The sequence below is a fragment of the Scyliorhinus canicula genome, chromosome 7, assembly GCF_902713615.1.
Source record: "Scyliorhinus canicula chromosome 7, sScyCan1.1, whole genome shotgun sequence".
Lineage (NCBI taxonomy): Eukaryota > Metazoa > Chordata > Chondrichthyes > Carcharhiniformes > Scyliorhinidae > Scyliorhinus > Scyliorhinus canicula.
The window spans coordinates 125,516,062-125,540,724 of NC_052152.1; the positions used below are offsets into that span (position 1 = coordinate 125,516,062).

Genomic DNA, 24,663 nt, shown 5'->3' on the forward strand with positions numbered 1-24,663 from the left:
GTCTGGGCAGGATTTTTGTTATTTCTGCATCTACATTGAGCAGCGAAACGGGTCTGTGGGACCCACATTCAGTCAGGTCTTTGCCTTTCCTGAGTTTCAGCGATATTGAAGCTTGCGGCAGTGTTGGTGGCAGGGGGCCCTTTACCAGCAAATTTGTGAACATCCCCTGCAAGTGCGGAGCTAGTGCTGGTGCAAATCTTTTGCAGAAACCCGCCTGAATCCATCTGACCCCAGCGCCTTCCCCACCTGCATGAGTTTGATACTCCCCATGACTTCCGCCAGTTCTAATGGTACCTTCAGGCCCTGTCTCTATCTTCCCACCCAATTGGCATGTCCAGTCCGTCGTGGAGGTCAAAGTCCAGTTGTAGCTCTTTCCGCGCCTCCAGAAGCTCTACGGTCGGGGCTGCGGGTTACCGTCGGTCCACCTCCAGTATGGAGTCGACCAGTTGTTGCATCAATTCCCTGTCTCTACCCACTTTGCAAGTGATAATCTCTCCTCTGATTACAGCCTTCAGCGCCTTCCAGAATGTGGGGGGTGAGATCTCCCTGTTTTGGTTATTGGTAATGTATCTGTCTATGGCCTGTGATATTGTTTCGCAGAAATCCTTACTGGCAAGGAGGGCCGTGTCCAACCTCCGTGGGGGACACTGGGCTGGCCTTTCTCCAGCCTCACATCCATGTAGTATGGAGTGTGGTCAGAGATCAGAATTACAGAGTACTACTCTGCTCTTATAACCCCTGGAAGCACTGAATTCCCACTACAACGAAGTTGATCCTGGTAAATACTTTGTGTACCTGAAAGGAGGAGGAGATCTGGGCAGCACGGCAGCACAAGTGGATAGCACTGTCTTCACAACGCCATGGTCCCAGGTTCGATTCCCCGCTGGGTCACTGTGGGGAGTCTGCACATTCTCCCCGTGTCTGCGTGGGTTCCCTCCGGGTGCTCCGGTTTCCTCTCTCAGTCCAAAGACGTGCAGGTTAGGTGGATTGGCCATGATAAATTGCCCTCAGTGACCAAAAAGGTTAGGAGGGGTTATTGGGTTACGGGGATAGGGTGGAAGTGAGGGCTTATGTGGGTCGGTGCAGACTCGATGGGCCGAATGGCCGCCTTCTGCACTGTATGTTCTATGTTCTCCCCTGGGTGTGTGAACCTCCATGGATCCATTGCCCCCATCTGTCCCATGAACGTACCAAGTTCTTTCGCCATGTTAAATATTTTTTCCCGATTTAAGGTTTGACCGTCTGTCCGTGGGTTCTGTACACAGTTAAAGCTCCCCCACCCCCCATGGTGAGTGTTTATGTCAGGGATTTTCGCCATGGTCTTCTTTATAAATTCAGTGTCGTCCCAGTTGGGAGCGTACACACCGCTGACCATTACATAGGTCCCCCTGGGTATGTAACCTCCTTCATCGCAATAAACACTGTCCTCATATTGAGCAGTGAAGCCACCCCCTTGGCTCTCATCCCATAGCATGAATGGTACGTCTGTCCCACCCAGCTCTTCCTTACCCGCCATTGGTCCTTCTCCCTCAGCTGTGTTTTTTTTGGAGGAAGTCTATGTCAGCCTTCATACTTTTCAGGTGGGCAAACACTCTGGATCTATTCACTGGGCTGTTAAGTCCCCCTGACGATCCAGGTGACTATTCTGATGGGGGGGGGGGTTTCTGTCCCCCTTGTGGATGCGCCCCTACACTCCGGGGTTTCCCTTTGGTCGGTGGCCATGCAAAATGGCCACGGTCAATGTGGGCACCTGTGCTCCGGGTTTCCCTTTGTCCAGGGGCAACCCAAAATAGCTACCACCTGTGTATCTGCCATGTGGGTGAACCCCTGCACTCCAGGGTTGCCCTTTGTGTGGGGACCCACCAAAGTAGCTGTTTGCAGTGCCTTTGTGTTCCTTGTTGCTATGTACGATCCGTCAGAGCCAGCATAGATGCTTTCCCCACACCCACTCCTCCAATCCTATCTCCCCCCCCCCCCCCCCCCCCAGCAATCGTCAGACATCCTCTCCCCGACAGGAGATCTGCCATGGCCCCTCTTTCATTCATACCGCCTGCCTTTGGCTTTCCCGCTAGTGTGGTGTCTCCCCTCCTGTGGTTGGCCTAACCTCCAGTTGACCCGCTGCCTGTCTGTTCCCCCTTCCTCCTCACGTCCTGCGCCCTCCTGCTCTTGCCCCCTCCTTTCTGAGAATTAGCTCTCACATGCAAACTGAAGCGGTGCAGTCCTGCACAAATAGTCTTTCACAGTCCCAGTCTATCAGGGTGTCTGCTTCATCGCTGACTCTACTGCTGAATTCCAAGCCCGTGTTTATGGATGAATTAGTTCACGTCCGTAGGTGTGATGAAGTAATGCTGCCTGCCCTGGAAGGGAGCTTAGCTGGGTACAGCATACCGAATTTCACCCCGTTTTTGTACAGGACTGAATTCTACTCGGCGCTGTCCTGGATAAATCCTGATTTGGTGACCTTCCCAGATGCAGGACCTTGTCTGCCTGGCTCAGTTGAGGATTCTTTCCCGATCTTGGTACCAGTGTAATTTTGCGATTATGACCCTTGGCTGATCCCTGGCTCTGGGCTTTGACTGGAGTGACCTGTGGGCTCTGTCTATTTCTGGTGGCTTGGGGAAGCTGTCTCTCCACATCAGGTTTCCCAGCATCTGGGCCACATATTCTGTGGTGTTCCCGCCCTCGGTAGGCCCACTATGTGTAGGTGTTGGTGCTGCCTGATCTTCATAGAATCTACAGTGCAGAAGGAGGCCATTTGGCCCATCAAGTCTGCATCGGCACTTGGAAAGAGCACCCCACCCAAGCCCATACCTCCACCCTTTCCCCACAACCCAGTAACCCCACCTAATCTTTCTTGGACACTAAGGGCAATTTTTCATGGCCAATCCACATAACCTGCACATCTTCGGACTGTGGGAGGAAACCCACTCGGACACGGGGAGACCCTGCAGACTCCGCACAGACAGTGACCCAAGCACTCTGCTGCTGCTGCTCAGCATAGCCAATCTTGATGATGTTGGAAGTGGGTGAGGGGGTATCATCACCGGAAGTCAATCATTCGATACATATTTTATAATCCAAAGAAGCTACATAGTTTTAGAGAGATTGAAATTCAAGAAAGATATCCAACAGCCTGGAGTACCAGTTGACTCTTTTATAAATGAATTGAACAGATTGGCTGAAGGTGGTAACCACAGTAATCTTAAGTCAGAACTCATAAGGGACATAATTTTCATCAGAGTGGCTGCCGATGACTTTCAGACATACTACAGGCCAGGAAGATCTGACTCTAGAAAAGGCTGTCCAAATAGTCAACCAGTCTGAAATCAGCCAACAGTACTCATCCACTTTTATGTAATGAAAGTAAGCCATGGTACAGAGCAACCCCAACTGTCCAGTTAGTGAAGCAATAAAAGGGCAGAGACTCCCGGTCAAGGAAAGCATATAGTGATCCCAAAACCATGTGACCATATCAGCACGATGGAGCCAAATGAACTCATGGGCTGAGGATTCAGAAATTAGGAAAAATGGAGTTGGGGTCTGGAAATGAGGAGCAGCTGGTCTGAGCATCTGGAAATGAGGGAGAGCCAATCTGAGGGTCCAGGAATGAGGGGAAGCCAGGTTGGGGTGCGGGAATGAGGGAGAACGGGGCTGAGGATCCAGGAATGAGGGAGAGCCAGGCTGAGGTTCTGGGAATGAGGGAGAGCCGGGCTGGGGCTGCAGGAATGAGGGGAAGCCGGGCTGAGGGTCCGGGAATGAGCGAGTGTTGGGAATGAGGGAGTGCCGGGCTGAGGGTCTGGGAATGAGGGAGTGGCGGCCTGGGGGACTGGGAATGAGGGAGTGCCGGGCTGAGGGTCTGGGAATGAGGGAGTGGCGGGCTGAGAGTCTGGGAATGATGGGGTGCCGGCCTGAGGGTCTGGGAATGAGGGGGTGCCGGGCTGAGGGTCTGGGAATGAGGGAGTGCCGTGCTGAGCGTCTGGGAATGAGGGAGTTTCCGGGCTGAGGGTCTGGGAATGAGGGAGTGCCGGGCTGAGGATCTGGGAATGAGGGAGTGGCGGGCTGAGAGTTTGGGAATGAGGGAGTGCCGGGCTGAGGGTCTGAGAATGAGGGAGTGCCGGGCTGAGGGTCTGGGAATGATCGGGTGCCGGGCTGAGGGTCTGGGATTGAGGGAGTACCGTGATGAGGGTCTGGGGATGAGGGAGTGCCGTGCTGAGGGTCTGGGAATGAGGGAGTGCCGGGCTGAGGGTCTGGGAATGAGGGAGTGCCATGCTGAGGGTCTGGGGATGAGGGAGTGCCGGGCTGAGGGTCTGGGAATGAGGGAGTGCCGGGCTGAGGGTCTGGGAATGAGGGAGTGCCGGGCTGAGGGTCTGGGAATGAGGGAGTGCCGTGCTGAGGGTCTGGGGATGAGGGAGTGCCGTGCTGAGGGTCTGGGAATGAGGGAGTGCCGGGCTGAGGGTCTGGGAATGAGGGAGTGCCATGCTGAGGCTCTGGGGATGATGGGGTGCCGGGCTGAGGGTCTGGGAATGATGGGGTGCCGGGCTGAGGGTCTAGGAATGAGGGAGTGCCATGCTGAGGGTCTGGGGATGATGGGGTGCCGGGCTGAGCGTCTGGGAATGAGGGAGTGCCGGGCTGAGGGTCTGGGAATGAGGGATTACGGGGCTGAGGATCCGGGAAGGAGGGAGAGCCTGGCTGAATACCGGAAATGAGGGATAGCTGGACTGATTATCCGGGACAGAGGGAGAACTGGGCTTGTTGTCTGGGAATGAGTGTGAGCCAGTCTGGGAACGAGGGGGAGCCTGGCTGTGGATTCAGGAATTAGGGAGAGTGAGATTGAGGATCTGGAAATGAAGAGGACCGGGGCTGATTGTCTGGGAATGAGGGAGTCAGGCTGATTGTCTGGGAATGAGGGACTGTCAGGCTGAGGGACAGTTGGGCTAAGGAAACCGGAATGAGCTAAAATGGGAAAGAGAACCGGGCTGAGAGTCTGGAAATTAGGGAAAATGGGGTTGAGGGCACAGGAATGAGGGGGAGCCGACTGTGGATTCGGGAATTAGGGAGTCAGACTGAGGATCTGGAAATGAGCAGCGGGACTGAGGGACAGAAGGGCTGGGGGTTCAGAGAATGAAGGGCAACGTGGCTGAGGGTCCGGAAACGGGGATCGGGCTGCGGGTCCAGGTGTATGGGGTAGCTAGACTGAGGGTCCGGGAATGAGGGAGAGCAGGGCTGAGGTTCTGAGATTGAGGGTTTGTGGAGCTGTGCCTCCTGGAATGAAAGGGTTGAGGGTCCGAGAAAGAGGGGGAGCGGGGCTGAGGGTCCGAGAAAGAGGGGGAGTGGGGCTGAGGGTCCGAGAAAGAGGGGGAGCGGAGCTGATGGTCCGAGAAAGAGGGGGAGCGGGGCTGAGGGTCCGAGAAAGAGGGGGAGCTTGGCTGAGGGTCCGGGAAAGAGGGGGAGCGGGGCTGAGGGTCTGAGAAAGAGGGGGAGCGGGTCTGAGAAAGAGGGGGAGCGGGGCTGAGGGTCTGAGAAAGAGGGGGAGTGGGGCTGAGGGTCCAGGAATGAGGGGGTGGAGCCGATCTGAGGAGCGGGGAATGAAGGGGTGGGATGGGCTGAGGGTCTGGGAATGAGGGGCTGGGGCTGGGCTGAGGGTCTGGGTATGAGGGGGTGGGGCTGGGCTGATGGTTTGGGGCCGGGCTGAGGGTTTGGGAATGAGGGGGTGGGGCCGGGCTGAGTGTTTGGGAATGAGGGTGTGGGGCTGGGCTGAGGGTCTGGGTATGAGAGGCTGGGGCTGGGCTGATGGTTTGGGGCCGGGCTGAGGGTTTGGGAATGAGGGGGTGGGGCTTGGCTGGGGGTCTGGGTATGAGGGGTGGGGCTGGGCTGAGGGTTTGGGAATGAGGGAGTGCCGGGCTGAGGGTCTGGGAATGAGGGAGTGCCGTGCTGAGGGTCTGGGAATGAGGGAGTACGGGGCTGAGGATCTGGGAATGAGGGAGTGCCGTGCTGAGGGTCTGGGAATGAGGGAGTACGGGGCTGAGGATTTGGGAATGAGGGAGAGCTGGGCTGATTGTCTGGTAATGATGGCGAGCAGGGCTCAGGATCCGGGACGGAGGGAGAGCTTGGCTGAATACCGGAAATGAGGGATAGCTGGACTGATTATCTGGGACAGTGGGAGAACTGGGCTTGTTGTCTGGGAATGAGTGTGAGCCAGTCTGAGCGTCTGGGAACGAGGGGGAGCCTGGCTGTGGATTCAGGAATTGGGGAGAGTGAAATTGAGGATCTGGAAATGAAGAGGACCGGGGCTGATTGTCTGGGAATGAGGGAGTGTCAGGCTGATTGTCTGGGAATGAGGGAGTGTCAGGCTGATTGTCTGGGAATGAGGGAGTTTCAGGCTGAGGGACAGTTGGGCTAAGGAAACCGGAATGAGCTGAAATGGGAAAGAGAACCGGGCTGAGAGTCTGGAAATTAGGGAAAATGGGGTTGAGGGCACAGGAATGAGGGGGAGCCGACTGTGGATTCGGGAATTAGGGAGTCCGACTGAGGATCTGGAAATGAGGAGCAGCGGGACTGAGGGACAGAAGGGCTGGGGGTTCAGGAATGACAAAGGGGGAGAGCAGAGCTGACAAGCTGGAATGAAGGGCAACGTGGCTGAGGGTCCGGGAACGGGGATCGGGCTGCGGGTCCAGGTGTATGGGGTAGCTAGACTGAGGGTCCGGGAATGAGGGAGAGCAGGGCTGAGGTTCTGAGATTGAGGGTCGGTGGAGCTGTGCCTCCTGGAATGAAAGGGTTGAGGGTCCGAGAAAGAGAGGGAGCGGGGCTGAGGGTCCGAGAAAGAGGGGGAGCGGGGCTGAGGATCCGAGAAAGAGGGGGAGCGTGGCTGAGGGTCCGAGAAAGAGGGGGAGCGTGGCTGAGGGTCCGAGAAAGAGGGGGAGCGTGGCTGAGGGTCCGAGAAAGAGGGGGACCGGGGCTGAGGGTCCGAGAAAGAGGAGGGCCGGGGCTGAGGGTCCGAGAAAGAGGAGTGGGGCTGAGGGTCCGAGAAAGAGGGGGAGCGGAGCTGATGGTCCGAGAAAGAGGGGGGAGCGGAGCTGATGGTCCGAGAAAGAGGGGGAGCGGGGCTGAGGGTCCGAGAAAGAGGGGGAGCTTGGCTGAGGGTCCGGGAAAGAGGGGGAGCGGGGCTGAGGGTCTGAGAAAGAGGGGGAGCAGGGCTGAGGGTCCGAGAAAGATGGGAAGCGGGGCTGAGGGTCCGAGAAAGAGGGGGAGTGGGGCTGAGGGTCCGAGAAAGAGGGGGAGAGGGGCTGAGGGTCCAGGAATGAGGGGGTGGAGCCGATCTGAGGAGCGTGGGAATGAAGGGGTGGGATGGGCTGAGGGTCTGGGAATGAGGGGCTGGGGCTGGGCTGAGGGTCTGGGTATGAGGGGTGGGGCTGGGCTGATGGTTTGGGGCCGGGCTGAGGGTTTGGGAATGAGGGGGTGGGGCCGGGCTGAGTGTTTGGGAATGAGGGTGTGGGGCTGGGCTGAGGGTCTGGGGCTGGGCTGATGGTTTGGGGCCGGGCTGAGGGTTTGGGTATGAGGGGTGGGGCTGGGCTGAGGGTTTGGGAATGAGTGGATGGGGCCGGGCTGAGGGTTTGGGAATGAGGGGGTGGGGCTTGGCTGATGGTTTGGGAATGAGGGGGTGGGGCTGGGCTGGGGTCTGGGTATGAGGGGCTGGGGCTGGGCTGATGGTTTGGGGCCGGGCTGAGGGTTTGGGTATGAGGGGTGGGGCTGGGCTGAGGGTCTGGGTATGAGGAGTGGGGTCGGGCTGAGGGTTTGGGAATGAAGGGGTGGGGCTGGGCTGGGGGTTTGGGTATGAGGGGCTGGGGCTGGGCTGATTGTTTGGGGCCGGGTTGAGGGTTTGGGTATGAGGGGTGGGGCCGGGCTGAGGGTTTGGGAATGAGGGGGTGGGGCTTGGCTGGGGGTCTGGGTATGAGGGGTGGGGCTGGGCTGAGTGTTTGGGAATGAGGGGGTGGGGCTGGGCTGGGGGTCTGGGTATGAGGGGGTGGGGCTGGGCTGATGGTTTGGGGCGGGCTGAGGGTTTGGGAATGAGGGGGTGGGGCCGGGCTGAGGGTTTGGGAATGATGGGGTGGGGCTGAGCTGGGGGTCTGGGTATGAGGGGCTGGGGCTGGGCTGATGGTTTGGGTCGGGCTGAGGATTTGGGAATGAGGGGGTGGGGCTTGGCTGGGGGTCTGGGTATGAGGGGTGGGGCTGGGCTGAGGGTTTGGGAATGAGGGAGTGCCGTGCTGAGGGTCTGCGGATGAGGGAGTGCTGTGCTGAGGGTCTGGGAATGAGGGAGTGCCGGGCTGAGGGTCTGGGAATGAGGGAGTGCCGTGCTGAGGGTCTGGGAATGAGGGAGTACGGGGCTGAGGATCTGGGAATGAGGGAGTGCCGTGCTGAGGGTCTGGGAATGAGGGAGTACGGGGCTGAGGATTTGGGAATGAGGGAGAGCTGGGCTGATTGTCTGGTAATGATGGCGAGCAGGGCTCAGGATCCGGGAAGATGGGAGAGCCTGGCTGAATACCGGAAATGAGGGATAGCTGGACTGATTATCTGGGACAGTGGGAGAACTGGGCTTGTTGTCTGGGAATGAGTGTGAGCCAGTCTGAGCGTCTGGGAACGAGGGGGAGCCTTGCTGTGGATTCAGGAATTGGGGAGAGTGAGATTGAGGATCTGGAAATGAAGAGGACCGGGGCTGATTGTCTGGGAATGAGGGACTGTCAGGCTGATTGTCTGGGAATGATGGAGTGTCAGGCTGATTGTCTGGGAATGAGGGACTGTCAGGTTGAGGGACAGTTGGGCTAAGGAAACCGGAATGAGCTAAAATGGGAAAGAGAACCGGGCTGAGAGTCTGGAAATTAGGGAAAATGGGGCTGAAGGCACAGGAATGAGGGGGAGCCGGCTGTGGATTCGGGAATTAGGGAGTCAGACTGAGGATCTGGAAATGAGGAGCAGCGGGACTGAGGGACAGAAGGGCTGGGGGTTCAGGAATGACAAAGGGGGAGAGCAGAGCTGACAAGCTGGAATGAAGGGCAACGTGGCTGAGGGTCCGGGAACGGTGATCGGGCTGTGGGTCCAGGTGTATGGGGTAGCTCGACTGAGGGTCCGGGAATGAGGGGGAGCAGGGCTAAGGTTCTGAGATTGAGGGTCGGTGGAGCTGTGCCTCCTGGACTGAAAGGGTTGAGGGTCTGGTAAAGAGGGGGCGCGGGGCTGAGGGTCCGAGACAGAGGGGGAGCGGGGCTTAGGGTCCAAGAAAGAGGGGGACCGGGGCTGAGGGTCCGAGAAAGAGGGGGAGTGGGGCTGAGGGTCGGAGAAAGAGGGGGAGCGGGGCTGAGGGTCCAGGAATGAGGGGGTGGGGCCGGTCTGAGGAGCGGGGAATTAAGGGGTGGGGCTGGGCTGAGGGTCTGGGTATGAGGAGTGGGGTCGGGCTGAGTGTTTGGGAATGAAGGAGTGGGGCTGGGCTGAGGGTTTGGGAATGAGGGGGTGGGGCTGGGCTGGGGGTCTGGGTATGAGGGGCTGGGCTGATGGTTTGGGGCCGGGCTGAGGGTTTGGGTATGAGGGTGGGGCTGGGCTGAGGGTTTGGGAATGAGTGGATGGGGCCGGGCTGAGGGTTTGGGAATGAGGGGGTGGGGCCGGGCTGAGGGTTTGGGAATGAGGGGGTGGGGCCGGGCTGAGGGTCTGGGAATGAGGGGGTGGGGCTGGGCTGAGGGTCTGGGTATGAGGGGGTGGGGCTGGGCTGATGGTTTGGGGCCGGGCTGAGGGTTTGGGAATGAGGGGGTGGGGCCGGGCTGAGTGTTTGGGAATGAGGGGGTGGGGCTGGGCTGAGGGTCTGGGTATGAGGAGTGGGGTCGGGCTGAGTGTTTGGGAATGAAGGGGTGGGGCTGGGCTGAGGGTTTGGGAATGAGGGGGTGGGGCTGGGCTGGGGGTCTGGGTATGAGGGGCTGGGCTGATGGTTTGGGGCCGGGCTGAGGGTTTGGGAATGAGTGGATGGGGCCGGGCTGAGGGTTTGGGAATGAGGGGGTGGGGCTTGGCTGGGGGTCTGGGTATGAGGGGTGGGGCTGGGCTGAGGGTTTGGGAATGAGGGGGTGGGGCTGGGCTGGGGGTCTGGGTATGAGGGGGTGGGGCTGGGCTGAGGGTTTGGGAATGAGGGGGTGGGGCCGGGCTGAGTGTTTGGGAATGAGGTGGTGGGGCTGGGCTGAGGTCTGGGTATGAGCAGTGGGGTCGGACTGAGGGTTTGGGAATGAGGGGGTGCGGCTGGGCTGAGGGTTTGGGAATGAGGGGGCTGGGTATGATGGGTGGGGCCGGGCTGTGTGGTTGGGAATGAGGGGGTGGGGCTGGGCTGGGGGTCTGGGTCTGAGGGGCTGGGGCTGGGCTGATGGTTTGGGGCCGGGCTGAGGGTTTGGGAATGAGGGGATGGGGCTTGGCTGGGGGTCTGGGTATGAGGGGTGGGGCTGGGCTGAGGGTTTGGGAATGAGGGGGTGGGGCTGGGTATGAGGGGTGGGGCCGGGCTGAGGGTTTGGGAATGAGGGGGTGGGGCCGGGCTGAGGGTTTGGGAATGAGGGGGTGGGGCTGGGAATGAGGGGGTGGGGCTGGGTATGAGGGGTGGGGCCGGGCTGAGGGTTTGGGAATGAGGGGGTGGGGCTGGGTATGAGGGGTGGGGCCGGGCTGAGGGTTTGGGAATGAGGGGGTGGGGCCGGGCTGAGGGTTTGGGAATGAGGGGGTGGGGCCGGGCTGATGGTTAGTCCAAAGTAAATGTTGATTTTGTTTTTGTTCAGCCCCTCACTCGTCACCATTCACTTGATTGGTCAGTGCATATAAGTGGGATCACTCAGAACCAGTGTGTGATGGGATCACAATGATATTTTAATCTAATTGCTATCCATATGAGCTTCTTCAGATGTTTATTAACAAGTTTGAATTTTATATCCACAGGACACCGGGATCAGTGTGGGAGTGAATCTTTCTGCGTCAGTCAAGAGCAAGTGGTGGGGAGCAGACCGAAGCTGGCCAATATGACTAGCAGTCAGAAACACAGGGATCTTGACCTGCCTCTCTGCCCTGAACCCCCTTCTCCCAATACACCAACCGGCTCCCAGTCCCTCAGCAACCTTCCCCCACTGTCAGATCCTTTCCAACAGAAGCTTCTAGATCTTCAAAAGGAGGGCTTTGAACATTTGGCAGGGAAGTTGGACCAGGTGATAGACCTGGTGGAAAGTATCGCCCAGTGCCTGAGTGCCCTTACCCAAGGCCAGGCCCAGCCAGCCGAGCCTGAGATTCACTCTCCATCTCCTACCAGTGTTACTCTCAGAGCTAACCTGACCACTGCTGTTCAGAGCCAGCCTGCTGGTGTCTTCTCTGAGGAGCCAGAGGTGGACATTGATACTCCAAAGGAAATCAACAATCCAAAACACACTCGCCTCCCCTTCAAATCTCAGCTGCCCAGCCTTAGAAAGGCGATGAAAGGTATCTCATCAGCGAGTTCAGGAGAACAGGCAGAGCACAGTTCCCCCAAGCTCGATTCGTAACCTGTGATAAATTCACTTACCTCTCCAAGGCTCTGACTAGGGACATATAAATTGGCCTCAGCACCATTGGGTACCTTGTGAGTGAGGTTTGGGGAGTTCACCTATTCCCAGTTAATTGGATGAGGACTGGAATATACACCCTAAACAGGGACATTCCAAATATTTTGTTTTTAATTTCTTTATTGGTTATAAGGATATGAGAGATGGGGAGAAAATACAGCCTGTTGGGTGGGTGGGGGAGAGATTTGGAGGGAGGGGTGGAGGAAGATAGGGTCAAGTGTGTTGGAGATGGCTGGAGGAAGAGGCTGGTAGTGGAGATGTTTGAGCTGCTGAATCCTGCGGGGTATTGGCCAGAGTTAGTGATTCATTGGTTCTGAAGCCGAGTGTCTGAGATTACATCTGGAGACTGGAGTCATTACTCAGGGTGACCTCCCACCATGTCGCGGTGAGAGGAGGGTGATCTCTCCCACCATGTCGAGGTGAGAGAAGGATGATCTCCCCCACCATGTCGAGGTGAGAGAAGGATGATCTCCCCCACCATGTCGAGGTGAGAGAAGGATGATCTCCCCCACCATGTCGAGGTGAGAGAAGGATGATCTCCCCCACCATGTCGAGGTGAGAGAAGGATGATCTCCCCCACCATGTCGAGGTGAGAGAAGGATGATCTCCCCCACCATGTCGAGGTGAGAGAAGGATGATCTCCCCCACCATGTCGAGGTGAGAGAAGGATGATCTCCCCCACCATGTCGAGGTGAGAGAAGGATGATCTCCCCCACCATGTCGAGGTGAGAGAAGGATAATCTCTCCCACCATGTCGAGGTAAGAGAAGGATGATCTCCCCCCCCCCCCCCATGTCGAAGTAAGAGAAGGATGTTCTCATTTATGCTAACCACCATGCTACCGTGCTGGGAGGATGATCTCTCCCACAATGTCGAGGTGAGAGAAGGATGATCTCTCCCACCATGTCGAGGTGAGAGAAGGATGATCTCTCCCACCATGTCGAGGTGAGAGGAGGGTGATCTCTCCCACCATGTCGAGGTGAGAGGAGGGTGATCTCTCCCACCATGTCGAGGTGAGAGAAGGATGATCTCTCCCACCATGTCGAGGTGAGAGGAGGGTGATCTCTCCCACCATGTCGAGGTAGCCAGTTGCTCTGCTCAGAGAGGTGTCAGACGTAGAGGTATCAAAACCACATATTTGGTCCAAGTTTGTACAAGATGTGTCAGGTCAGTATCTGGCACAGAGACCGTTCCTACTTTTTATTAAACTTCATGTAAAGCATCCAAATAAAATACTCAATACAAATTACGTGCGTGTTATTTCAGCATTTAATGTACTGACTGACTGTCGAACCACAGAAAGCTTACGGTTCAGAAAGAGATCACTCAGCCCATCCTGTCTGCATTGGCCAAAAAGCAAAAAAAAGTCAGCCGCTCGTTTTAATCCCTCGTTCTAACACCTAGTCCATGGATGCGGCATTCCAGACCCAGGTACCTTTTAAATGAATTGAGTGTTTCAGCCTCAACCATCAACCTAGGCAGTGAATTCCTGATACCCACCACTCTAGGTGAAAAGGTTTTTTCTCATGTTCCTCTAATCCTGCTACCAGTCACCTTAAAGCAATGCCCGTGGTAAGACCCCTCAGCTAGGAGGAAACAGGTTTTTACTGCCTAGGCACCTCATAATTATGTTCACCTCAATTAGGTCACCCCTTAGCCTCCTCTGTACTAAGGAAAGCAGCCCGAGCCTATCCAATCTCTCCTCGACTGCAATTTTCAAACCCTGGCAACATTCTTGTAAATCTCCTCTGCACTCTCTCCAGAGCAATTCTATCCTTCCTGCAGTGTGGTGACCAGAATGCAATACTCCAGCTGGGACCTAACCAGCATTTTATACAGTTCATTACATCCTTGCCCAATAATGCTTGAATAATATTCAATACCTTGCCCAATAAAGGAAAACCTCTCCTCGTAATCCAACCCCTTCAGATCTGGGATTAACCTAGTGAATGGCCTCTGCACACCCTCCAGTGCCAGGTAAGAACAAGAACAAAGAAAAGTACAGCACAGGAACAGGCCCTTCGGCCCTCCAAGCCTGTGCTGACCATGCTGCCCGTCTAAACTAAAATCTTCACTTTCTGGGTCCGTATCCCTCTATTCCCATCCTATTCATGTATTTGTCCAGATGCCCCTTAAATGTCACTATCGTCCCTGCTTCCACCACTTCCTCCGGCAGCGAGTTCCAGACACCCACTACCCTCTGTTTAAAAAAAAACATGCCTCGTACATCTCTAAACCTTGCACCTTAAACCTATGTCCCCTAGTAATTGACCCCTCTACCCTGGGGAAAAGTCTCTGAGCATCCACTCTGTCTATGCCCCTCATAATTTTGTAGACCTCGATCAGGTCATCCCTCAACTTTCGTCGTTCCAGTGAGAACAAACTGAGTTTATTCAACCGCTCCTCATAGCTAATGCCCTCCATACCAGGCAACATCCTGGTAAATCTTTCATGCACCCTCCCTAAAGCCGCCGCATCCTTCTGGTAGTGTGGCGACCAGAATTGAACACTATTAAGTGTGGCTGAACTAAGGTTCTATACAGCTGCAACATGACTTGCCAATTCTTGTACTCAATGCCCCGGCCAATGAAGGCAAGCATACCGTATGCCTTCTTCACTACCTTCTCCACATGTGTTGCCCCTTTCAGTGACCTGTAAACCTAGATCTCTCTGATTGTCAATACTCTTGAGGGTTCTACCATTCACTGTATATTCCCTACCTGCATTGGACCTTCCAAAATACATTACCTCACGTTTGTCCGGATTAAACTCCATCTGCCATCTCTCCGCCCAAGTCTCCAAACGATCTAAATCCTGCTGTATCCTGTGACAGTCCTCATCGCGATCCACAATCCCACCAACCTTTGTGTCGTCTGCAAACTTACTAATCAGACCAGTTACATTTTCCCCAAATCATTTAATGAAATGAAATGAAAATCGCTTATTGTCACGCGTAGGCTTCAATGAAGTTACTGTGAAAAGCCCCTAGTCGCCACATTCCGGCACCTGTTCGGGGAGGCTGGTACGGGAATCGAACCGTGCTGCTGGCCTGCTTGGTCTGCTTTAAAAGCCAGCGATTTAGCCTTGTGAGCTAAACCAGCCCCTGTAGTTATATGTACTACGAACAGCAAAGGTCCCAGCACTGATCCCTGCGGAACACCACTAGTCACAGCCCTCCAATTAGAAAAGCACCCTTCCATTGATACTCTCTGCCTTCTATGACCTAGCCAGTTCTGGATCCACCTTGCCAGCTCACCCCTGATCCCCGTGTGACTTTAAAGGAGACCAAAACTGAACACAATACTCCAGATGTGGCCTCACTAACACCGTATACAATTGTAGCATAACCTCCCTAGTCTTAAACTCCAAAACTCCATTTGCCTTCTTAATCACCTGTTGCACATGTAAACCAACTTTTTTGCAGCTCGTGCACTAGCACACCCAGGTCTCCGCACAGCAGCATGTTTTAATACTTTATCATTTAAATAATAATCCCTTTTGCTGTTATTCCTACCAAAATGGATAACCTCACATTTGTTAACATTGTATTCCACCTGCTAGACCCTAGCCCGTTCACTTAACCTATCCAAATCCCTCTGCAGACATCTTTGGGTTGTGGGGGCGAAACCTATGCCAACACTGGGAGAATGTGCAAACTCCAGAGCCGGGATTGAACCTGGGACCTCAGTGCTGTGAGGCAGCAATTGTGCCACCGTGCTGTCCATCATGGTACCCACCTTGGCCAAACCCTCATCACTTCTTTGTGCCGTATCCCTCTATCCCCATCCTATCCATTTATTTGTTAATATGCCTTTTGAATGGCGTTAATGTATCTGCTCCCCTGGCAACACGTTCCAGGCACTGGGCACCCTCTGTAAAAGAAACCTAGCTCACACATCTCTAAACTTTGCCCCACGGATCTTAAACCTATGCCCCCTGGTGACTGACTCATACACTCTATCCATGCTCCTCATATTCTTGTAGACCTCTTATCAAGTCACCCCTCAACCTCCGTCATTCCAATGAAAACAGAATGACTCTATTCAGCCTCCACATAGCTAAAACCCTCCAGACCAGGCATCATTCTGGTAAACCTTCCTATGCATCCTCTCCAAAGCCTCCATGTCCTTCTGGTAGTATGGCTACCAGAATTGTGCGCAATATTCCAAGTACAGCCTTACCAAGGTTCTGTACAAGTGTAGCATAACTTGCCAGTTTTTATACTCGATGCCCCGTCCAATGAAGGCAAGCATTCCATATGCTTCCTTTACTGGGGCAGCACAGTGGTTAGCACTCTGCTTCACAGCGCCAGGGACCCGGGTTTGATTCCCGGCTTGGGTCACTGCCTGTGCGGAGTCTGCCTGTGTCTGCGTGGGTTTCCTCCCACAAGTCCCAAAATACGTGCTGTTAGGCGAATTGGACATTCTGAATTCTTCCTCCGTGGACCCGAACAGGTGCCGAAGTGTGGCGACTAGGGGCTTTTCACAGTAACTTCATTGCAGTGTTAATGTAAGCCTACTTTGTGACAATAAAGATTATTATTATTACATCCACCCTCACTCGGACAAATTCACTCACTCACACTTTCACTCCACAAACTCACTCTCACTCCCCCACTCTTTCTCACACTCACTTCCCCACTCTCACACTCAAGCTCACTCTCTCTCACACACACACACACTCGTCTACTCTCACCCACTCACTCTCTCCCACTCTCACGCACCTACCCACTCACTCTCTCCCACTCTCACGCACCTACCCACTCACTGTCTCTCACCCTCACTCACGCCTACTCACACCCACACACTCACTCATACACACATTGACCCACTCACTCACCCTCTCACAAATGGACACATCTCTATTACCCACTCACCCCCCACCCACTCACTCTCACACACACACACTCTCGCACACTTGTTCACTTTCACGCCCACTCACTCAACCACACACACACCCTCTAACGCACACACTCACTCAACCACCCTCTCAATTTCTCACATTCACATTCTCTCACACTCACTCATCCACCCATTCTTGCACAATCTCTCACACCCTTACCCACTCATTCACCCACTTGCACTCATTCACACCCTACCACCTACTCACGCACTGACTCTCCCTCCCACACTCACCAACTGTCGCTTGCTCTCTCACATACTCACTCACACCCGCACACTCTCACTCTCACACACACAACCTCTCACTCATCCACCTACCAACTCACTTTCTCTCTCACACATGTTCTCACACTTACTCACCCACCCTCTCATTTTCTCACACTGACATTCTCTCATACTCATCCACCCATACAATCACTCGCTCACACACACACCCATCCACTCACCCTACCACCTACCTATTCACTCATACGCACTCACTCTCTCACACCCACTCAATCTTGCTCACATACACCCTCTCACACATTCACTCATCCACTCACTCTCATTCATTCACCCACTCACTTTCACACAATCTCTCACCCTCGCTCTCACACACTCATTCATCCACCACACTCACTCACCCACCTACCCACACGCACACTCACCCACCTATCCACTCACATACACACACACACAGTCTCTCAATCACCCTCTCACACATTCAATCTCTCTCACACTCACCCTCTCACACATTCTCTTCATCCATCCACTCTTACACCCTCACTCGCTCTCTCTTACCCACATACATACATACAGCAGCTGATTGTCCCAGGGAATGAGCTGCTCTGAAGTCTCACTGCTGCATCCAGAAGTGGGTGCCAGAGATCTGTGTGTTTGTGTGTGTGTGCATGAGGCCCTTTGTCACTGGGGGCGTGGGGGTCTATCTGAGTTGGTGTCTCTGAGTGGAGGTATCTTTAGTCACTGTGGGTGGGGTGTCTCTGTTTGGGTGGTGGTCTGTGTTGGTTGGGGTCTCTGGGTACCTGGAGGTCTCTGTGACACTGGGTTACTGAGTTTTATCTCTTCTGCAATTATGCTTTCGTTCTCATCGCCTGTTTGTGTTCAACTGGAAGATGTTTTCCTGAATGTGCATGTTACTCTGTGTTTTGCAGTCTTTTCGGATATTTGATGAGCTTCAATAGGTTTGATCCCGACTGATCTCAGCCAATTGATTTTCTCCCCTATCCCACCACCAGTCTAGTCATTTCCCGAGATCAGATTGTCCAGCCATCCAACTTTGCAGCGTAGCCCCCAAACACGGATCTATTCCCACATCTCCAGCACAATCATCCTGAAGCTGTGCAAATGAGTGGTGTTCGGCTGAGGTATGTTCAGAGTCAGGGCCCTGGTTGTCTCAGTGAGTTACAGGGAACATTGTCATCATTCTTAGGTTTAGCCATCATCAGTCATGGTGTGTGTCCAGAGCCTCGATTTGGATGATATTTGACCCTGAACCTGTTCTGGGAGTGTTTGATGGGGGCAGTGCAGAGGGAGTTTTACTCTGCATCTGACCCTGTGCTGTACCTGTCCTGGGAGTGTTTGATAGGGAGAGTGCAGAGGGAGCTTTATCCTGTATCTAACCCCATGCATTACCAGTCCTGGGAGTGTTTTGTTATGGGCCAGGGTTTAGAGAACCCCAAAGTGTATCATGGAGTTCACCTGACCCACAACTTTTAATCAATGGTGGTTATGGGGAGCACACAGGCCGACTCTGCAGGTGTGATGCAACAGAGATCTATAGTACTTTTAAATTAAAACAATGTTTATTTATGAAACCAGTTAATACGTTATAAACCCACAGTAAACATCTTAACAACTATCAACATCAATAAATCCCCCAAAGAACACAGTACTCGATAAGTAATTCTTAATGTTTCCTTGCAACATCCATAAGACATCAGGTTTAACTTCTCTACTGAGAGCAGTTACCACTTTGAAATCACCAAATGAACGTTCTTTAGCTTAGAGATTCATACACATCTTGCTGTGACTGCAGCTTCTCCAAATCTAAAACAAAACTAAACAGACCCTGTAGCTGCGAGCCCAAAGCGAAAGTAAAAGCAGACACAGCCCAGCACCACCCACACTCTGACATCGCTGCAGTAATAAAAACCCATTTCTTAAAGGTACTCTCACATGACAATTTGATGGGGACAGTGTAGAGGGAAGTTTACTAAGTAACCCAGTGCTGTACCTGCCCTGCAAGTGTTTGATAGGGACAGTGTAAAGGGAGCTTTATTCTGTAGCTAACCCCATGATGTACTTGTCCTGGCAGCGTTTAATGGGGACAGTATCGAGGGAGCTTTTCTTTGTTGCTAACCCTATGCTGTACCTCTCCATAGAGTGTTTGATGTGGAAAGAGGGAGCTTCGTTCTGAATCTGTAATGGGAACTATGCTGCTGTTCATAGTGAGACGTCTTGCAACACCAGGTTAAAGTCCAACAGATTTGTTTCGATTCATTTGCTTTCGGAGCACTGCTTCCTCAGGTGAATGAAGAGGTGGGTTCCAGAAACATATATATGGACAAAGTTAAAGATGCCAGACAATACTTTGAATGCGAGCATTTGCAGGTAATTAACTCTTTACAGATCCAGAGAGAGGGGTAATCCCAGGTTAAAGAGGTGTGAATTGTCTCAAGACAGGACAGTTGGTAGGATTTCGCAAGCCCAGGACAGATGGTGGGGGGGGGGGGGGGGGGGGGTGAATGTACTGCAACATGAATCCAAGGTCCCGGTTGAGGCCGTACTCATGTGTGCGGAACTTGGCTGTATGTTTCTGCTCGCTCGGCGATTCGGCGTTGTCCATTTAGGTCCTCTCTCATCCCTTGTGGATCCGCACATAGATGACCTTGTTTATCCTTAAGAGACCCTACCCTCTCCCTAGTCACTCTTTTGCCCTTTATGTATCGGTAAGGGCTCTTTGGGTTTTGCTTTGCTTTGCCTTATCTGCCAACATAATCTCATGTCCCCTTTTTGCCCTCCTGACTTCTCTCGTTTCACTGAAACGACTACACAATGACATCAATAAGTTCCATTCCACTATCAGACTCACCATGGACTACTCTCCAAAATCGGTTACATTCTTGGACACACTCATCTCCATCAAGGACGGTCACTTCAGCACTTCGCTTTACCGCAAGCCCACGAATAACCTCACGATGCTCCACTTCTCCAGCTTCCACCCTAAACACATTAAAGAAGCCATCCCCTGTGGACAAGCACTCCGTATACACAGGATCTGCTCAGACGAGGAGGAGCATAACAGACATCTACAGATGCTGAAAGATGCCCTCGTATGAACGGGATATGGTGCTCGACTCCTCGATCGACAGTTCCAACGCGCCACAGCAAAAAAGCGCACTGACCTCCTCAGAAGACAAACACGGGACACAACTGACCGAGTGCCCTTCGTCGTCCAGTACTTCCCCGGAGCGGAGAAACTACGACATCTTCTTCACAGCCTTCAACACGTCGTCGATGAAGACAAACATGTTGCCAAGGTCATCCCCACACCCCCACTACTTGCCGTCAAAACAACCGCGCAACCCCAAACAAACCATTGTTTGCAGCAAATTACCCAGCCTTCAGAACAGTGACCATGACACCACATAGCCCTGCCATGGCAATCTCTGCAAGACATGCCAGATTATCGACATGGACACCACCATTACATGTGAGAACACCACCCATCAGGTACGCAGTACATACTCGTGCGACTCGACCAATGTAGTCTACCTCATACGCTGCAGGAAAGGATGTCCCGAAGCGTGGTACATTGGCGAGACCATGCAGACACTGCGACAACGAATAAACGGGCATCGTGCGACTATCAACAGGCAGGACTGTTCCCTTCCAGTTGGGGAACACTTCAGCAGTCAAGGACATTCAGCCTCTGATCTCCGGGTCAGCATTCTACAAGGAGGCCTTCAGGACGCGCGACAACGCAGAATCGCCGAGCAGAAACATATAGACAAGTTCCGCACACATGAGTACGGCCTCAATCGGGACCTTGGATTCATGTCGCATTACATTCAGCCCCCACCAACAAGCCTGGACTTGCAAAGGCCTACCGACTGAACTGGCTTGGGACAATTCACACCTCTTTAACCTGGAGTTACCTCTCTCTCTGCATCTTTGATGATTTGATTGCCTGCAGGTGCTCGCATTCCGGGGCATCTCTGACTGTGTCTATATAAACATTTCTGGAACAAGCCTTTCCATTCACCTGAAGAAGGAGCCGTGCTCCGAAAGCTCGTGTTTGAAACAAACCTGTTGGACTTTAACCTGGTGTTGTAAGACTTCTTACTGTGCTCACCCCAGTCCAACGCCGGCATCTCCACATCATTATTTTATAGACCTCTATAAGATCACCCCTAAGCCTCCTATGCTCCAGAGAAAAAAGTCCCAGCCTCTCCTTATAAATCAGACAATTAAGTCCTGGTAGCATCCTTGTAAATCTCTGCTGTGTTCTTTATAGTTTAACAATATCCTTCTTATAATAGGGTGACCAGAACTGAACACCGTATTCCATGTCTGGCCTTACCAATGTCCTGTGCAAGACGTCCCAACTGCTGGATTCAATATCCTGACCAATAAAACCTAGCATGCTGAATGCCTTCTTCACCACCCTATCCACCTGCGACACCACCTTCAAGGAGCTATGAACCTGTACTCCTAGGTCACTTTGTTTTGTAACTCTCCCCAACTCCTTAGCATTAATTGAGTAGGTCCTGCCCTGATTTGATCTACCAAAATGCATAACCTCACATTTATCCAAATGAAGCTCCATCTGCCATTCATCGGCCCACTGGCCCAATTGGTCAAGATCCTGTTGCAATCCCAGATAACCTTCTTCACTATCCACTATGCCATCAATCTTGGTGTCATCTGCAAACCTACTAACCATGCCTCCTACATTGTCATCCAAATCATTTATTTATATATATATATATATAAAACAAATCAATGGACCCAGCACCGATCCCTGAGGCACACCGCTGGTCACAGGCCTCTAGTTTGAAAAACAATCCTCCACACCCACCCTTTGGCTTTGGTCACCAAGCCAATTTTGTATCCAATAGGCTACCTTACCCTGGATTCTACGAATATACCGAGTCATAATGATCTTTATTGTCTGTTGCCTTCCCCTGGTGAGCCATCTCCCCCAACAGCATCCAAAACGGTATACCTGTTTTGGAGGGAGATGACCGCAGGGAACCCACGCACTGCCTTCCTACTCTTCCTCTACCTGTTGGTCACCCATTCCCTATCTTCCTCAGTACTCTTTATCGGCGATGTGACAAACTCGCTAAACGTGTTATCCATGACTTCCTCAGTATCGTGAATGCTCCAAAGTGAGTCCATCCGCAGCTCCAAAGCCGTCAAGCAGTCTAACAGGAGCTGCAGCTGGACACACTCCACATCGCTGAACTCCCACATCGCAAACGAGGAGCATGACACAGGTCTGGGATCTCCTGCCTTTAACTTATATAACTACAATGCCCACCAAAAAATAGATAAATGAAAAGAGAAGAAAAACTACTTACCAGTCACCACTACTTACCAGATAGATTCAAATTTAGCAGGTCCCCTCTTGGCCAATCAAATCACATCCCTCCTGTGACATCACTCTTCAGTTTCCCCAGTCTAATCCTCAGATTCACCGTTTACCCCACTTACCTTCCCAAGATGCCGTCAGTCCAACTGCTCATCTCTGCTCTACTTCTGATAAGGAAAACTGCGTCCACGAGGTAGGTTTTTAAACTCCACGCTTACCTTCCCAAGATGCCGTCGGTCCAACCGCTCATCTCCGCTCCTCTCCTGATTCCAAACTGCTGTATTTGACCCTCTGGTATCTAATATTAGATTGCAGACTGAGCATTGCTCCTATTTTTTGTTTCTGTAATTGTTTTTCTTCTGGTTCCTTGCAGGCACCGTGGAATCTCTGAGGAAGTGGGAGTGATCGGCTGAGAATTGGAATTTAAAATGAGGATGTTGACTGTAGCATTGTTGTTGGGATCTTGCTGTTGAATCCATGACCATTAATGGCCTGATCACAATGAAATATCTCTTCTTTCTGGTCTGCATCTCTGATTAATCCCAAGGTGATTGAATTCTGTTAGAGTATTCCCTGCAGCATTCATGTAGATCAAGCAATGCCTCGTCTGATTAATGCCCTATCAGCTAATAGTGGACATGACAACAGTAAGATTTACCTGTTGGCACTGGATCAGTGATCACTGTTCAGTGATTTCAGTGAGTCCAGAACTGATTTCAATGATTCCCTGTCTGATTTTCCGGATGCCCAATCTAATTTCAGTAATTCCCAGCCTGATTTTAGTGATTTGTTGTCTGATTTCAATGATTCCCGGTCTGATGTCATTGATTTCTGCACTGATTTAAATGATTTTCTTCCTGATTTCAGAGAATCCTGGTTTGATTTAAGTGAAACCCGGTTTCCGTGTTTCCCATTCTGATATCAGTGGTTCCCGTGTCTGATTTCAGTGATTCCTTGTCTGATTGCCCTGATGCCCAGTCTGCTTTTTGTGATTCCCAGTCTGAATTTAGTGACTTGTGGTCTGATTTCAGTGATTCCTGGTCTGATTTTTGTGATTCCCAGTCACTGCTGAATACACCATGAACCAAATTCCTATACCCAGTAACTGACAGCAGCTGCCCTCGATAGTGAGCAGTTAATAATGAGCGATGGGCAAAATAGGATCTGTCAAAGTCGCGTCCCAGAACCGGAGTTTGAATGGTACCCTATTAATGCAAGGGCTAGTCTACATTCTGACCCATCCAAAATCCAGTTCCATTCATAACCCAAATCATCTGGAAGTCAATTACTGTGGAAGGGAGTATAGGTGATTTATTAATGTACCCACATCATTGCCCCTGATCTAGGGGCCTAAGGTCATAAGCAATAGGAGCAGGAGGAGGCCATTCGGCCCTTCAAGATCAATCCAGCCTTTAATAAGATCATGGATGATCTGAGTGAGGTCTTAACTTCATTTCCTTGTCTGTCTGCAGTAAACTTTGTCAATCTGAAATCTGTATAACTTAGCCTTGAATATAATCGATGACCCCACTGCTCTCTGAGGAGGGAGAGAATTCCAAAGATTATTGACCCTGTGAGAGAAGAAATTCCACCTCATCTCCATCGTCAATCTTAAATTTTCCCACTACTTTTTGCTCAGGCGATAATGAATGTTGAAAATTCCTCTCTTTTGCCCTTTGGTTTCTGTTATTCTTGGGATGATTTTTGTGTATTGTACAATAAAGGCAGATTTCATATGAGAAACTATGATCTTTGTGAATAACAAACTATTCTAGAATTCACTCACTGAATTGAGAAACTACTAAGTGTGTGTGCTTGTTCCCAGTGTTATGGGAGCGGTGTTTTCAGAACCTCAAATGTATCATGGAGTTCAACGAACCCCCACTTTTACGGATTGTTGCTTTTGAAGCACACGGCTTGTCCTCCAGGTGTGGTATTACAATTATGGACAGTTGGGTTTTTAAACACAAAACAGTGTTTATTCCATGAATTCAATTTAACCTTTTAAATAAACATTGGATCACTTAACACCCCTTACTTCAAAGATAACCCCAAAAATAATACAACACTAAATAATCCCTCAAAATGTTCCTTCAACCCTCCAAAAGACTTCACCTTTAACAACAGAAATGAGGTTACATTCAATATACTTAGTGTTTGGATTTTCAGACATCAAGAGACCAGTTCTGTGTTTTCTTCTTGCAGCTTTTTGCAAAACACACAAACAAAATCCAGCTTTCTCCTCAAACCTGAAACCAAAAGCAGAAGTGAGCTCAGCTCAGCTCCCCCCACCCTCTGACATCACTTCAGTAATATGAGCTGCGCTGTTTCTTAAAGGTACATTGCTTAAACATCCATTTCTTAAAGGTACTCTCACATAACACCTCCCCCAAGAAAAAGAAAATAAGCCATCAACTTCAAGATGGTTTCATTTTTCTCTTTTGCACCATCCACTAAGAAATGTATACAGTAAATATTCCTTTTTGTTTTAAAAAAAGCAACACACGCAAACAGGTATAATAATATAGTCCATTTTTCTTTGTTCTTTTTCCTCCAACCAAAATCCT

The 24,663-nt window shown here is 52.1% G+C and overlaps 1 protein-coding gene across 4 annotated transcripts in view; it reads left to right on the forward strand.

The window, feature by feature from the left end:
• Positions 1–23,840, forward strand: part of LOC119969345 (androgen-induced gene 1 protein-like) — a 47,022-nt gene extending 23,182 nt beyond the window's left edge. Inside the window, exons 6-7 of one of the 4 annotated variants that reach the window (XR_005461338.1) lie at positions 10,948–12,578; positions 12,681–12,848. Coding sequence is in view for 3 of the 4 variants with exons in the window: in XM_038802872.1 (XP_038658800.1) it covers positions 10,948–11,540 (593 nt within the window). In the remaining variant the exon portion in view is untranslated. Of the gene's footprint in view, positions 1–10,947; positions 12,849–18,881; positions 18,926–22,469 lie in introns of those variants that run through there. The other 3 variants (XM_038802873.1, XM_038802872.1, XM_038802874.1) reach the window with 3 other exon arrangements.
• Positions 23,841–24,663: the final 823 nt, after the last annotated feature.